This window comes from Dama dama, chromosome 21, assembly GCF_033118175.1.
Source record: "Dama dama isolate Ldn47 chromosome 21, ASM3311817v1, whole genome shotgun sequence".
Classification (NCBI taxonomy): Eukaryota; Metazoa; Chordata; class Mammalia; order Artiodactyla; family Cervidae; genus Dama; species Dama dama.
In genome coordinates, this window is record NC_083701.1 from 60,049,720 (window position 1) to 60,065,711 (window position 15,992).

The 15,992-nt window shown below is 44.2% G+C and overlaps 1 protein-coding gene across 1 annotated transcript; it reads right to left on the reverse strand.

Moving 5' to 3' along the window:
* Window positions 1–4,563: 4,563 nt before the first annotated feature.
* Window positions 4,564–12,858, reverse strand: ODF1 (outer dense fiber of sperm tails 1). Its single transcript, XM_061122860.1, has 2 exons — window positions 12,539–12,858; window positions 4,564–5,023 (listed from the first exon to the last, which is right to left on the reverse strand). Exons 1-2 carry the CDS (start codon window positions 12,856–12,858, stop codon window positions 4,564–4,566), a joined length of 780 nt encoding a protein of 259 aa, XP_060978843.1.
* Window positions 12,859–15,992: the final 3,134 nt, after the last annotated feature.

Below are 15,992 nucleotides of genomic sequence, written 5' to 3' on the forward strand. Positions count from 1 at the left end.
AAGTCCTTGAATGGATTCACGTGAAGAAGGGAGGAGGGTTTCTCCCACAAATGAACCTGTAGGCCCACCCTTGTAGAACCCACCCCCTTCCTCAGTGGTGAAACCACCTCAGAAGCCGGTGGCCAGGTCCTGAAAGCTAAAAAGTACTTGAAACTGATGATACCGGAAGATGACTAAGCTGCGGACCCAAGAAAACCAACTTCCTCTTCCAAGATGGCTGCCTGACCGATCATCATGCTGTTCCGCCCAAACACATCCTGGCCTCATGCCTGCCTACCACCTTTGCCTCCTCCTTCCTGGGCTGCCAGTTTGGCTCCAACAGCTTTCTCGTTCTTGTACCCTTCTGTTCAGTTGCTGTCTCAGATGTTGTCCAAATGATCCGTACTAACCCCTTCACACCTGGGAAACCCTCACCACACAAGTCCACAATGTGGGCCACGTTCTCCCATCCCCAAATCAGGATACCGTCACTTGAAACCTGGGCTGTCCCAGCAAACCTGAGATATCCATTGGATTTATAGAAGCAACACTAAACCTCGATTCATTTTTAACTTAAATGACTTTGATAACCACAAATGCATGGGGAAGAAAAACAGTGAACAAAGCTTAATTGTGTCTGGCTGTAGTTTTCATAGGCAGTGGCGACCATATTCCTGTAACTTTCTAATGCAGTGGCTTTCTAAAATTTTAATTGTATTGGCATATAGTTGATTTACAATGTTGTGTTAGCTTCAGGTATACAGCAAGGTGATTTGGTTATACATATATTCAATCTTTTTAAAATTCTTTTCTCTTACAGGCTTATCACAGAATATGGAGTAGAGTTCCCTATACTGTACAGTAGATTCTTGTTGGTTGTCTATTTTATGTATAATTGTGTATGTTCGTCCCAAGCTTCTGTTTTATCCCTACTCTCTTTGTTGTTTAGTCACTAAACTGTGTCCAACTCTTTTGTGACTCCATGGACTGCAGCCCACTGGGCTCCTCTGTGGGATTTCCCAGGCAAGAATACTGGAGTGGGTTGTCACTTCCTTTTTCATCCCTCCCCTCTAATGCAGTGTTAATTTCAAATGTTCCCTTAGTGGAAACATTTTTTTTTTTAATTTTATTGAAGGATAATTGCTTTATAGAATGTTGTTGTTTTTTGTCTAACCTCAACATGAATCAGCCATAGGTGCACATATACCCCCTCCCTTTTGAACCTCCCTCCCGTCTCCCTCCCCATCCCACCCCTCTAGGTTGATACAGAGCCCCTGTTTGAGTTTCCTGAGCCAGACAGCAAGTTCCTGTTGGCTGTCTATTTTACATATGATAATGTAAGTTTCCATATTACTCTTTCCATACATCTCACCCTCTCCTCTCCTCTCCCCATGTCCACAAGTCTGTTCTCTATGTCTGTTTCTCCATTGCTGCCCTGTAAGTAAATTCTTAAGTACCATTTTTCTAGATTCTGTATATATGCGTTAGACTATGATATTTATCTTTCTCTTTCTGACTTGCTTCACTCTGTATAATAGGTTCTAGGTTCATCCACCTCATTAGAGCTGACTTAATGTGTTCCTTTTTATGGCAAAGTAATATTCCATCATGTGTATGTACCACAACTTCTTCACCCATTCATCTGTCGATGGACATCTAGGTGGCTTCCATGTTCTAGCTATTGTAAACAATGCTGCAGTGAACAACAGGATGCATGTATCTCTTTCAATTTTGGTTTCCTCAGGGTATATGCCTAGGAGTGGGATTGCTGGGTCATATGGTGGCTTTAATCCTAATTTTTTAAGGAATCTCCATACTGTCTTCCATAGTGGCTGTATCAATTTACACTCCTGTTAATGGAAACATTTTTGATGCTGAATATTATCATTCATGTTGTATTGTTTTCAATAAAACTTTTATTTATGTGTATAAAAAAGTGTGACATTTTATATACCATTGTAAGACTCTTCATCTGAAATCCCAGCCCAGCCCTGCAATCATCCCAGCCTGGTGCCAGATGATGAATGAAGAAGCCTCTAGAAGACTCCAGTCACCTGAATTTTCCCAAATGAAGCAAAGACAAGACATCCTACTCACCCTTCCTAAATTTCTGACCTACAAATTCATGAATGTTAGAAAAATGATTGTTTTATTTAAAAAAATCACTAAGTAAAACTTTTCTCTGGCCATTTTTTTTATTGGACATTTTTCTTAGTGTATGAAAATTTAGTTTTCACTGAAGTTTTAGAAGAAAAGGAGTATTGCCACCCACCCCCCAGAACCTTCCAGATTGAACTTTCAAATATTCTGATGCTTGGTGGTCCCTATTCCACCAAAAGCAGAAGTTATTCCAGCCACACAGGGTCATGCCCACAACCTTGGGAGCACTCTCTACAATTTAGAGAGAAAGATGACCTGCTAGAAGGAATTCTAAGTGATGGACCAGTTTCTATAGAACAGTGAATGCTGGCTTTCAAATGCCCTGTCTGGCATCCTGGCTCCAGGACCCTTGCTGTTACTGACTTATCTGAAGCACACCTAAAGCCCTTGACAATTGTATCATGGAGTTAGTCTTGCCTTCACTGAACAAAGCTCCTGGAAAGGTATTTCTCATTGACAACAGCTCCTGGCACTGTCATTGCAGGTACTCAATAGACAAACCCTTGCCTTTATATCAGTTTTCCCTGTGAGGATGATGGCAGATACAGGCAACTAACCCACCACCGAAGGCCAGGCTTCCAGCTGAGGGATGGCCTCCGGCTTCCCTGAGGGATCCTTTGAGGCAGTGATGTCATCAGTGCATTTTTCAGAAATGCCCAAGGTGCATCCAGAATGCCCTGCCGGCCTCTCCTAATCCTTATAAATTCAGTTTCTTCAGAACCCCCTCCTCTCCCAATCGCTCCAAGCACCTTCTTGAATTTGAGGCATTGGTGAAGAGGGTATAGAACACAGTATCTGGCATTTAAACTGATAAGTCTGGCTGGCAGGTTAGTAAATGAATGAATCTGGACTAACAAGAGGTGAGCAGGTGGGTAGGTGAATAAAAGCATGAACCGTCACCAGGCATGCCCTGGAATGGTACCCTCCAGAGGACAGGGATTCCCACTTATTCAAGACCCCAGCCAGATTCCATTGACCCAACAGCATGAAATTTTTTCAAAATCCATTTTAAAAATGTGTTACTTAGAAACTAGAATATTTATGAACATGTAATCAAAGTGTAGCAAGACACTTATAAAGGTAACTATCTTTCGGTACACACATTCATTTATATCTAGTTGCTAGGTAATACATTTTTGAAATGTTCAATATTTTTTATCTACCACCTGTATTAGCAGGCCATTATTTCCCTCAACTAAAAGCAAAATATGTTTTCTATCACCAATATTTTTTAACCTTGAAGGAAACTTTTAAAGAGACAGGACTGGGAGAGTTTTACGATATCATCCAGAGTTTCTCAACCTTACCTGTGTGATTCAGAGTTTTACCTGGGGAGACTTTTAAAAATCTCAATGTATTTTTTTTTTTTCTTTTTAAAAACATTTTCTTAATTTTTTTGTTTTCTTTTGTGCATTGTGTGTGTGGTTTGTCTTTTTTCTTTTGTGGTTTGGCATCCATGTTTTTAAAGGTTCCCAAGAGATGCTTTCACCCATGTGCAGCTGAGACTAGTAAAGAGACTTACTCTGCAAACGTGTAGGTTTTATGTTCCTTGTAAAAGTCAGACGTGAAACCAGCCCATGTCCTCATCCTGACCCCGCCCCGTCATCTCCCTTTTCTTTACACTTATTTCTGTCTTGGCGGTCGAGAGTGACTCATGGGCTATGTCCGTGAGGATCCAAGTTCAGGGGAACTACGCTATCATGTTTTGAAAGCTGTACTTTCCACTCATGAACGTTGGACTGAACTTCTGTGCCCTGAAGGAGTTTTAGGGACTGAGGAAAGCATAGTTGAAATAAATCCTGAGGATTTTGCAAACCACCCTGAGCCAGAGCTGGCCCTTCCCCCCAATCGCAGGAATGTTGAGAAACAGCAGCTGTATGGCCGCCCTACCCCCTGTCAGCGGGCTTGCCCCCCCACCCCGTACCTTTGTACTCTGTTCGTTGCCCCCAGTCAAAACCCAACCACGTGTCCCTTGGGGAGTCACTTTCTCCCCAGTGCTCCCTACCACAGCAGCTTTGCAAAAGTGCTTGTCTTCAACCCTAACTAGTCTCGTTTTCTGCTTTGACTGTTTAATTTCTGGACTAGGCCATGTCACTGACTCATTTGGAAAAGCAACATGTGAGGATGCCCACCCACAAAATATCTTTTTCCATTTGGCATTGGCGGGGTGTGAAGAAGCACACGGGAGGGCAGACTTCACCATTCACCTTCCGTGCCCATCCCTTCATCCTTCCGATGCCCACTAACCAGGTGGGGCTCGGCAGTGGGGATTGAACCAAAAGACCTGCACACGCCAGTGCGTTGCTCTTATGTATTCAGTCTCCTATGTTCTCGAATAACACGGGCCATGGGAAGGGGGAGAGAAACACTGGAAGAGCTGCCTGGCTGGATACATGACTTCTGTAAGTCCTAGGTTCCTACACTTTACAAGATCATCTTCCTACAGGAAAACCGGCTCCCACAAGGATAACAGGGGTTACAGGGGTCACAGGGGTTACAGGGGTTACAGGGGCCGCAGGGGCTACAGGGGTTACAGGGGCTACAGGGGCTGCAGGGGCTACAGGGGTTACAGGGGTTACAGGGAGACGTGCAAGGGTAGCAGGGAGACTCGATCTTGACGCAGCTGCCGAGCCCGTAGGAGTACGTCACGTCCTTCTCGTCCACGCACGGGGGCAAGCTGAACTCTTTGCAGATGTTCATGTAGCTGTATTTTTTCGACCCCAGGCAGTCATATCTGTTCTCGCGCTCGGCCGACACACACACCTTTCCGTCCTTCACGCGAACCTTGACTTGATCCGGTTCGAAGCCGCACACGTTCACCGATCCTAAAATGTTACTGCTACAGCAAGAGGAGGCCAGAATTCTATTTGTTGTTCTTCTCAGTCTGGAGGTTAGGGAAAGGAACGGGTGGGAGGGAGAAGCTCAGACTGCGGAACTCAGACACAACTGGACAAGCAACATCTTAACCTCTATTAAAAAAAAACCAGCAGAAGTAAATACTAGTCACTGTGAGGAGTCAAACTTTACAGAAGTGTGTGAAGTGAAAAATGAGAGTCCTTGGAAACCACACCCTCCCACAGGTAAACCCCTGTTAACTATCAGTGAGTGGTCTTCCAGATCTTTCTCTGGAAGTTTATTTTTTTGTTTATTTTTAATTCTTTTTCTTTCCAGGTTTATTGAGAGATAATTGACATAGAGCATTGTAAATTTAAGGTGTACAGCATAATGATTTGACTTAAATACATCGTGAAATGATTATCTCAGTAAGTTTAGTGATTATCTATCACTTCATATAGATACCGAATTAAACAGAAAGATCTTTTTCCTTGTGATGAGAACACTTAGGATTTAGTCTCTTAACTTTCATATACAACCTACAGCACTGTTAATTAATCGTATTGTATATTACATGCCTAGTATTGTTTACCTTATAATTGAAAGTTTGTACCTTTCGACCACCTTTATCCAATCCTCCCCCTTTCCCACCCCTCTAGTAACCATCTGATCTCTTTTTCTGTCTGTCTGGTTGGTTTGTTAGTTGGGTTTTTCTAAAGTATAATTGACCTACAACATTCCTAGTGCACAACATAGTGATTTGATACTTTGTCCCTTACAAAATGATCAGCACTTTCTCTTGCATTTAAATTTCAACTCCTCCTCTTTTTAGTTATGGAAACATGGGCAGGCTCCTTAACCTCTATTTGCCTCAATTTCCTCATCTGTATATCTGGGACAATACCAGTAACCCATTTCTAGGGGTTTCATGAGACAGATTAGCTGATGAACGTAAAGGATCTATACTAGTGCTCCGAGCATGGTTAGCATGTTAGGCTTTTGTCTGTTGTGTGTGTGTGTGTGTGTCCCACAATGTGTCATGGGAAGTACTAAGCCATTGGAGGCATTGTTTCGTTTGACCTGCACGAGAACCCGGTCACGCAGGTGGAATTGTCACTGTTTTGTAGTTGGGGAGATGCTGGAGGTGGTGAGTGCAGAGCCTAGATTCAAATCCAGGCCTGTTTAATGCTAAGGTTATGATTTTAACCATCAGTTAAACTGAGCTCTCGGCATGAGGACCCACTCAGTCTCGGAGGCCTGGCATCAGCCCTGCCTGCTCTGGGGCTCCTCAGGGACCACTTTCTAATTGCCTGATCCTTCCAAAGACAACCTAATGCTCTGAAATGCTCTTCTTTTTACTCCCTTAACATTCAAAAAAAATAATAATCTGTATTCTAAGAGCCACTCCTGGCAAATCTTGCATCTTTGGCCTCCAAAGGGAGGTCTTGGTGTGTGTGCTTTCTAGAACCTCTTCTGCTCTGAGGAGTCTGGACTCTGATTGGGTGATTAATCTGAGATACATTTTCTATTCTGACTTTTTATGCTGAATTTTGTTTATACACTTGCAGCTTTTTGTTACATAAGTTACACAAGTTCATTGCAGAAAACTCAAAATGTGCTGCGCGCAGTCGCTTCAAGCGTGGCCGACCCTGTGACCCCATGGACTGTAGCTTGCCCGGCTCCTCTGTCCATGGGATTCTCCAGGCAACAACACTGGAGTGGGTAACCATTCCCTTCTCCAGGGGATCTTCCTAACCCAGGGATAGAACCTGAGTCTCTTATGTCTCCTAAATTGACAGACGGGTTCTTTACCACTAGCGCCACCTGGTAAGCCCAGGAAATTCAAGGTACAGATAAGCAAAAAGATGGACTATTTTTTCTTTTTTAACATACCCACAAAAGCCCTCTTTGCCTTCTGCAGGAGATGGATCTGGGAACCCGATCTACAAGCCAAAGCCAGCTCCCAGATCCATCTCCTCCTCTCAGCAATCTGAATCTTGGGGTATAAATTCATGTTTGCTTTGGGTTTTTCTTAGGTTTCCCCCTCTTCCACTATTCCTGTCACTCTGGCCCCCTCTCTACTGCAGCAGATGCACGGGGGTCTCACAAATGTGGGTCTTCAGGAAATTGCCCCAGAAGTCTAGGCTGGATCAGATTTCTTCTTCCTTTTGCTCCTAGGTCAGGTGTGACCTGTGGGGATGTGTGGGTTTAGGAGAAATTGCAGGAGCCTCATTTTTACTCATTAGATTCAACTCCGAAGTTGCAACCTGACTCCTGCCTGGCAATGTACCGTCACCCTACATGAGATTTTCCTTGGCTCTGTGAGGTTCTGGGTAAAGGGAGATGGCCTGCTTTACTGTGACCGTGAGGGCAGAGGTTAGTCACGGTCAACAGAGGCAAGTCAGCCTCTTTGGTGGGTGGCAGAAGCCTCTTAGGGAAACCGGGGCAGAGCGAGTGGGCAGTGCTGTTTGTCGGCCACTCTGGGGTGTCACCTCTCCTCCCGACTGAAACTGGATTTCACCTGAAGGCGTGACCACGCTCCTGAATGTGATTCTGCCCAGAGCAAAGGGGAGTGATACTGCCAGCTGTCTTCACAAAGAGATGAATCAGTTTTCTGCCGAGGGGCGAATAAGGTAAAGAGGATGACGAGAACGCCAGTCTCTACACTGAACCAGAGGGTGGCTGATCTTCCTCTAGTTACTTTTTTCTCCTAACAGACCCCTGCCAGTAACCCATTAAGCTTACTTGTTCCTTTCCAACACATCTCTCCCTCTTCCTGTTTCCTTGCCTTGTCTGTCTCCTGATTTTGGAGAAGTATGTCCCTCAGCGGGAGCAGGGTAGTACCACACAGGTGCAGCTGAACACCTATGGTACTTGTTCAAACACAGGTGTCTGGGCCCCACCCCCAGAGTTTCTGATTCAGCTGATCTGAGGAGGGAACCAAGAATTTGCATTTCTAACAAGTTCCAGGTGATGCTGGCTGCTCATTTCAGCCAGGCGGTCACTCTGACCACTGGTGACCAGGCAGTTAAGCACATGGATTCCAGACTCGGGCAAACCTGGCCTTAAGTCCCGGCTCTCCCGTATCCTGATGATCAAGAATGTTGCCCTGACTCTGTTTCATCATCTATGAGTTGGCCAAGATGTTGCAAGGGTTAAATGAAGATGACATGCTAGGTAAGTCTCTTCATCAGGCTCCTTACACAGCCTTCCCTGAAATATGAGGCTTTAAACGGCCAAGCCCCATGTCCCGTGTCATTAAACACAAAGGCCAAATAATGGACATGCACTTGGCCTACAGGGGCAGCAACTCCTGCTTCTGCTGCCCTGGGTGCCTGGGCCCTGAGACCTGTGGGTACAAAGAGATTGTGGTGAGAGTGAACCAAGGCGCCCAACTTGCTTCCAGCTCTGCAAGGTCACAGAGGGAAACAGCAAGCTCTCCTTTCAGTGGGAGAGTCAGCCTGCCACCAGCCGTAAGGTAAAGCCGTGGAGCTCCTGGGTTCCTGTCTGCTGGCTTCCCACGGTGTGCCTATGCCCTGATCTGGTCAGAGAATGAGGTGGGTGGGGGGGAGTGGAATGATTTGCCCGAGGGCTTAAAACCCAGGGAGGCACTGCTAAACCACAAAGAATGCGCTCTGAGGGCTGACAGTCATCAGCCTCCCCCAGTGAGGGTGATGCAGGGAGAACTTCATACTCAGAGTGGGAGGGGTAAAAGGAAATGAGAAGGCTGGTTTCTGAAGTTCTCAGAAGATGATGCCTTTGAGGTGGGGGTTTTTTTTAAGGGAACTTCTTGAGCTATAGGTCAACCAAGGATACTTGGATGAGTGGACGGAAGCAGTCTCAGGATGAATTTCCAGGTACCTGCAAAGGACCCAGCGTTGAGCCTAGGGCATTCCTAGGTGCAGCTGCAAATCAAGGTTCATTTGCCCACGAACACCAGAGCCAGGTGTTAAGAGTCACTCCTATATGAGCTATAATAAGATAATGAACTCCTAAGGGCAGGATGGCTCTTACCCAGAGGGTAGAGCATCTGCCTGCAATGTGGGAGACCAGGGTTCGATTCCTGAGTTGGGAAGATCCTCTGGAGAAGGAAATGGCAAGCCACTCCAGTACTCTTGCCTGGAAAATTCCATGGAAGGAGGAGCCTAGTAAACTACAGTCCATGGGATTGCAAAGAGTCGCACATGACTGCGCAATTTCACTTCTAAAGGCAGGATTGAGGAGGGGCTGGCTTTGTTTCTACTATTTGCATATAGAGGACAGGAAGCCCACAAAATGTGGGGGTGAATCAAGTGCAAACTTATATCAGGCTGGTCCCATTGGTTTCTTACAAGAGAAATGAAACAAAGTAACTTCAGTCTCTCTCAATTCAGAAAAGGAAGGAAGGAAGAGTCAGGGAAAAGGCTAGTGCTTGGAATACAAAAGTAATTTTGGGAGGAGAAAGGAATTTCAAAGAAGCTAATGAAATGGAAGTTGCTTGGGTCTCCACTATGGAAGATACTGCCAAGGTGTCTTTAGAAGTAGCTGCTCAGTAAACAATGGAAAGAATTTGGACCTTCTGTACCTGGACTAAAAACACACAACATACACACACACACACACACACAATCAAATATACACCAATCAAATACACACTCAGGAAGGCTCAAATGAGTTTTTGGGGAAATTATATGGTCTGCCAAAACTTCTTGCCCATTATTAACGGAACACCCAGAGACAGCACATAGACTCTGACACAGAAAAACAATTCCAATGGGGCCATGGCAACTCTAGACAAAGGAATCTTCTCCACTGGGCACAGAATCTTCTGGATAACATGTCCTGGCATCTAAGAGGACATGTCATATTTTGCTTTAAGGGGTAAAAGGTCACGTGCATATGCTTTCTAAATTCTAAAAGCCTTGGGAAGGTTTCACACCAAAGATTGTTTTTTAAAAATCGAATCAACATGATATTTCTGAATCCATTCAGTCATGGATTGGGAGCTGAGAGATAAGAAAAGAGGCATTTCAGTGAAAAAAAATAATAGTGGGAGTCCTCTGGGACTAGAGCTGGACCAGGCTTTAACATTTTCATTCATATTCAGAAATTTGAATATTTAGGTTTGCAGGTAACTCTAAGCTTTTCAGGACAGTGAAATGTCAAACTGTTAGAAATAGAGCATAAAAAAAAAAAAGAAAGAAAGAAATAGAGCATAGGAGAGTTTCCCAAGGTGGTCTGAGTAGGAAGAAAAATAGCTGGGAAGAGGGCAGACCTGAGATCATTTCTGAAATGGACTCAGGATTGTCAGTTCAGAGATCCCAGAAGACATTAGCAGCTCCATATACTGCTGCAGGCAACAGAAAAAAAAAATAGCAAAAAATCCAGACATTGTTAGGAAAAGTATCACAAACCATAGAAAACATTACCTCTTGTATAAACCACACTGCTGAGATTTAAGCTTGAAGTGTCTACTGCAGATCTGGGAGTAGAGACTCCAAGAGTGGGTCACTGGGACTCCCAGGTGGAGGGTGCCCAGGTGGTGAAGAACTCACCTGGACAGTCTGGAGAATAGGACAGCCAGGAGACAGAGGCTGAGCAGACTTGGAGCAAGGGTATTTGAATAGTCAGAGGCATGGGGAAGTAGACACAGACTACTCATAAGTAACCCTTCATTTAGACCAAATATTTAAAAAAGGACCCTTGCATGAAATTTATATAACCTGATACCTGATGGGATAAAAATTAAAATTGGTTCAGATTGAGTGTAGATGAGTTTATTGGCAATGGTCCCATCTCAGGTTATTGAAGGAAGTTCATTACTGACCTTTGCTGACTGATGACCTAGACAATAATTGCTCTATTGCCCCATTCCAGGGAATCATCACTGTCACTACTGTCAAGGGCTTCATTCTGTCTCTTTGTCTTCATCCATCCATCCATCATCATCTTTCTTTTTCTTTCCTTTCTTTCTTCCTCTCTCTCCTTCTCCTTTCTCCCCTTCCTTCCTTCTTTCCTTCCCTCCTTTTTCATTCTTCCTGTCTATTCATCTATTAATGTATCTGTCTATCTATCTAATCTATCATCTAATCTATTAATCTATCACTGGGATAAGAAGGACGTTGTTTAAGGATACAAATTGGCAATGAGTAGTAAGTCCTAGAGATCTAATGCACAGTATAGTAAATATAGACGAAATATTGTATTATAATCATCAAACTGGATAAGAGACTAGGACTTAATTAATCCAATCACTAAAAAGAAATAATTATGTAACACAATTTGTTGTTGTTCTTTAGTCACTAAGTCCTGTCTAACTCTTTGCGACCCCATGGTCTGTAGCCCACCAGGCTCCTCTGTCCATGGGATTTCCCAGGCAAGAGTACTGGAGTGGGTTGCCATTTCCTTCTCCAGGGAATCTTCCCAACCTGGGGATCGAACCCTCATCTCCTGCACTGGCAGACGGATTTTTTACCACTGAGCCACTAGGGAAGCCCCTGTGTAGCCCGGGGATTAGAGATGCTAATTATTGCTACAATGACAATCATATTATAATATGTAAATGTATCAAGTTAGCAACATTGTACACCTTAAATTTACACAGTGTTATGTCAAATATAATTAAATAAAAAGATCATCTATTTGTGTCCATCTTTTAAAAAATAGTAGCATATTAAGTAGTTTTTCTGCACCTTGCTTTTTTCACTTAGTATGACAATACTTAAAATTCTTCATCAGTTCTTTTTACAGCTACATACTATCCCAGCGTACGAATGTATCATAATTTGTTTAACCAGCTGACAGTGCTTTCAACTATTTTTTTCTATCATAGTTATAGACTAAAATGGCATACATAGACAGAAAAAGAAAGTTTTCTCAGGCAAAAAGTAAAATGGGATGAAAACCAAAAAAACTTGTAAAGTGCATTTAACATTATCCAGTTCAATTAAAACCTTTTCAACTGTATTCTGAATACTGTGGCTTCAGTTCTGTAATTTCTTTACACAATCTTTCCTATAGTTGAAGGGGGAGGCAGGCAATAAACCCAATACCAGATGAATTTGAAGTCATCAAGAGTTGGAGAATAGGAGAAAGGATTTCCTACAAAACCAAATAAATGCCTTTATTGTTCAATTTGCTCCCCTGCTCTTAAAGCCTCTGGCAAACATTTGACTTGATCAATTATTATTACTTCTCCCATAGTCATTTCTGTAAGCCGAAATACACTCAAATCACTTTACTCATAACCAGAAAAAATGTTTAGTTTGCTGCTCCCAATAGCTTTTTAATGACACCCCCTGTTTCTTTCCCTCATTAAAGCCACATTATTTATCACGTTGGTGCTCCTGCCATAAGCTGAACACAACCTTGCCAATAGACATCATTACACTGTCTTTTGAGAATCTTACAATTCCCATTATGGACCCCTTTACTCTTCTGTTCTTAAATCTTTTCTGTGTCACCAGAGTCATTACCTTGAACCTGGTTCACCTTTGTTCACATTATCGATTGTCACCCTCTCCTCCCTTATTCCAACCTAGGAGGCTCACACACCAACTATAAAAACCTGAGGATGTTGTCTTACTTGGCAAGCTCTCTCTTCTCGTCCTCTATGGCTCTAATGGCTTTCCTCTCCAAACTTCTGAGAGACGGGCGAAGACAGTAAAGCTTAACGTCGCACAGGCAGCACGGGTAGAGGTCGCACAGGCCGCAGGACCGCGCTCGCTTGGAGTAGCAGAGGCAGTAGGGGTAGGGGTGCAGGTCACAGCAGCAATATGGGTGCATGTACAGGTCGCACAGGCATCGTGCGCTCAGCTCGTCGATGCATCTCAGCTGCCTCAGTTCTCTGTCCACCTTCTTGATGTCCCTTCTGACACTGTCCAAAAGACAACTCAGTGCAGCCATTACAGTCACACCTTATTGTTCCGTGAGTACCTTTGGGAAATGGCACTCGGGGGGAAAAAATTGTTCTAAGCTCTTCTCAGAGGTTTCTTTTAAAAATAAATGAGGCGCACATGGTTCACTTACTTTAAAGCTTGGGTTCTATGACCTCACCACCCTCTTTAAGTATGTCATAGTCTTTCGGTTACCATGAGAACTGTACACAGTCAAGCTCTCCAGAGGCCCTCCTTAGAGTTACAGAGCTCCTCTCAGAACCACCCTAATGTTAAGATTTCATTCACCTTGAAGTGGGGTGGGCCCCCCGCATCATCACAGTTCCTTGGGGTTCATTGGGCTAAATCGTCCTGCTCTTGTGTGTGTGTGTCCTCTGGATTAGCCACAGCAATGAAGATCTTAGTGCGCAGGGTAGAAGGAGCTGCCTGGCTCCTTCCGTCAGGACCTTCTCGCTCCAGCCTTGACGTCTAGCCTTGCCCCTTATACTCTAGGATTCATTCTGGCTTCTATTCCTTTATTAGTAGAATATTAAGAGCTCCCCAGGGGTTCTCCTTACCAAGCTAACCTTGAGTCAGCCTTTGTCCTTGACCTTCTGAGCCCCCCATCTCTGGGTCCTGCCCATTATCAGCTGGCATCCTGGCTATCCTAGGACCTCAGTTCTCCTGTGACCAGGGTCCCGCTCTTAAGCTCCCATCTCGCAAAGCTCAGAGTCTTGTCCTTGTCACCACCTCCCAGCAACTATGCCTCTGGTCTTACGTCCAAGCTGCCAGATGCCCTGTTCCCAAGTGCTTCCCAAGTGTTGGTCCTGAATACTCAGAGCCAACTGCCTGAAGTTGCCTGAAACCAAGTGTCTGAAACCCCGACTTGGGCCAGTTTTCTATGCTCTCAGCTGGGTCAACACACTGGACCTGGGGCTCAGCCCTCAGCCTTGGCTCAGGCACTTCTGCTCCTCTGAGCCATTCCCCTCAAACTGCTCTCTGCCTTGCAAATTCTCTTTTAGTGGACCAAGGCATAGGGTACTTGAGGACAAGTGGTTGGAGGTGGCATATTGGAGAGGGAGACAAGGGCCGGGTTTAAAGGGACTTGTGGCCACTTAGGGCGTTTGAACTTTATTTTGAACACAGTGTAGACTCACTGGTTTTCCTTTCTGTTGAGAGAAGTTGAAAGGTAAGCCACACTGAAGGTGGAGCATGAGGGGGGAAACAGTAGCAATGTCTTCTGCTGGAAGGCAGGAGACAGGCAAATTCAGGGCTGGGGACCATGGTCGTTGGAGTGGCAGGAAGGAAGCCAATGGGCTGTCTTCCTCTACCCTCCCACATCCGCTCAGGCGCTACCTAATCCACTCTCTATGTTGTAGCCAGAATGAGGTTCATACATAAATCTATTACCCTTTGACTCTACCCTCCCCTCAAAGTCTTCAGATTCTTCTCTGTCCTCTTAGGAGAAGGCCCAACATCCTTACAAGATGTTGAACAGTAGGGCCTCTGCCCACCTCTCCAGTCTCTTCTGTTATCATTACTCCTGCAACTTGTTCTGCATGAGCCACAAAGTCTTCCTTGAAGTCTCTCTCATTCCACCTCCTTCTGGACAGTATTCTGCTTAGAAGTTGAACGCCCCACCCCAGCCCTTGATCTAGTTAACTCCTAAGGCATTCTTTAGCTCTTCTCTTAAATGTTCTTCCTTCAAGGGCTTCCCTGTTGCCCAGAGTATATGCTTAACAGTCCATGTCTTTCATAACATCATTTGTCTGTTTCCCCAACTGGACTGTCAGCTCCGTGAGGGCAGGGACCAGTTATTTTTGCTCACCATTAGATCCTCAACACGATGTCTGGTATAGAATAGGAGGTTAAAATTGATTCACAAAATGAATAAATTTAAATAGCATTTAGTGAACAGAATGAGGATAGAGTGAGGGAGGTGTAATGACTCAAGTTTCTAGCTTGACCGAGTCGTGGTGCCATTGACTGAGATAAGAAACACAGGAAGAAAAGTAAGCTTGGAGGACATGCTGAGTTTGAGGTGCTGGTGACAACTTTAAGGTAGAAATGTGGAGTATCGTGTGGGTAAGTGGGTCTGGAACTTGAGAGAAAGCTGAATCAGAGGTAATAAAATTCAGGATCTTGAGTGGGCTAGATCACTCAAGAGGAGAAATAGATTGAAAAAATGAAGAGGACTAATGCAGACTCCTGAAGAACAATGATAAGAAATGAGAGAATTAAAGGAGCTCATGAAAGTCTCATAGAAGAAATACGAGAAGAAAGAGTTCCCTCTGCCGAAGTCCCTTGTGTATCACTAGACCAAGTCCAGTAGTCCCCAGTCTTGACCTAGGAACTCCCTTTCTGTAGAGATGAAGCATTTTAGTAAAGAAAACAAATTTCCCTGAAGATGCTAGAATGAGGGAGGCTGGAGTCTGAGACACACGGGTTGAGTTAGAAAAGCATAGAGGAGTAGCACTCCTCTGTGGACAAATGGTGAAGTCTTTCAAGAGAGATTCCATCCAATTCTGAAGGTAGACTCTGTTAATAGGAATATGGCCTGTTCTCTTCCTGAGGGTTCATTGAGGAACTGTTCAGATTTCTCTAGTTCCAAGGGATGGACTTTGAACTTTTATATCACCGCAAATTCCATCCCTTAGCAAATGTCAGCAAAGGTCAAAACAAGCAAGCTCTCAGTTTTAAATTCATAAATATATAGGTTCAGGAATTTAAGTATGCACACATCTGTATTATATATGACACATTATGAAGATAGCTATAGCTTTATTTTAACTAGGATTCCCCCATGATTCCATCCTCCTAGTAACTGCACTCTTTATCATGATGCATATTCTTGACATCATTTCAAGTGACTTAACAAAGGTAGTGACCTCTTTAAAGATCAGAGGGAAATGTGATCTATTCATGTCAGAAGGGCAATGTAGAATTCATTAGAACCTGCAGAAACCCACAGGAACAATCTAGAGTCACAGTTCACTGCAGCATAAACACAAGAAGATTCCTTCAACATTTGTACAATGGAGATGAGGGGCTTTCCTTATATAGGACCATGTCTGGGGAAGCTTCCGCCACCTTGGCTGGTGTCCAGATTGAACTTTCTATGGGATGGAGGGCAAGTGGATGCTTGGTCCCCAATATTGTTAGAAC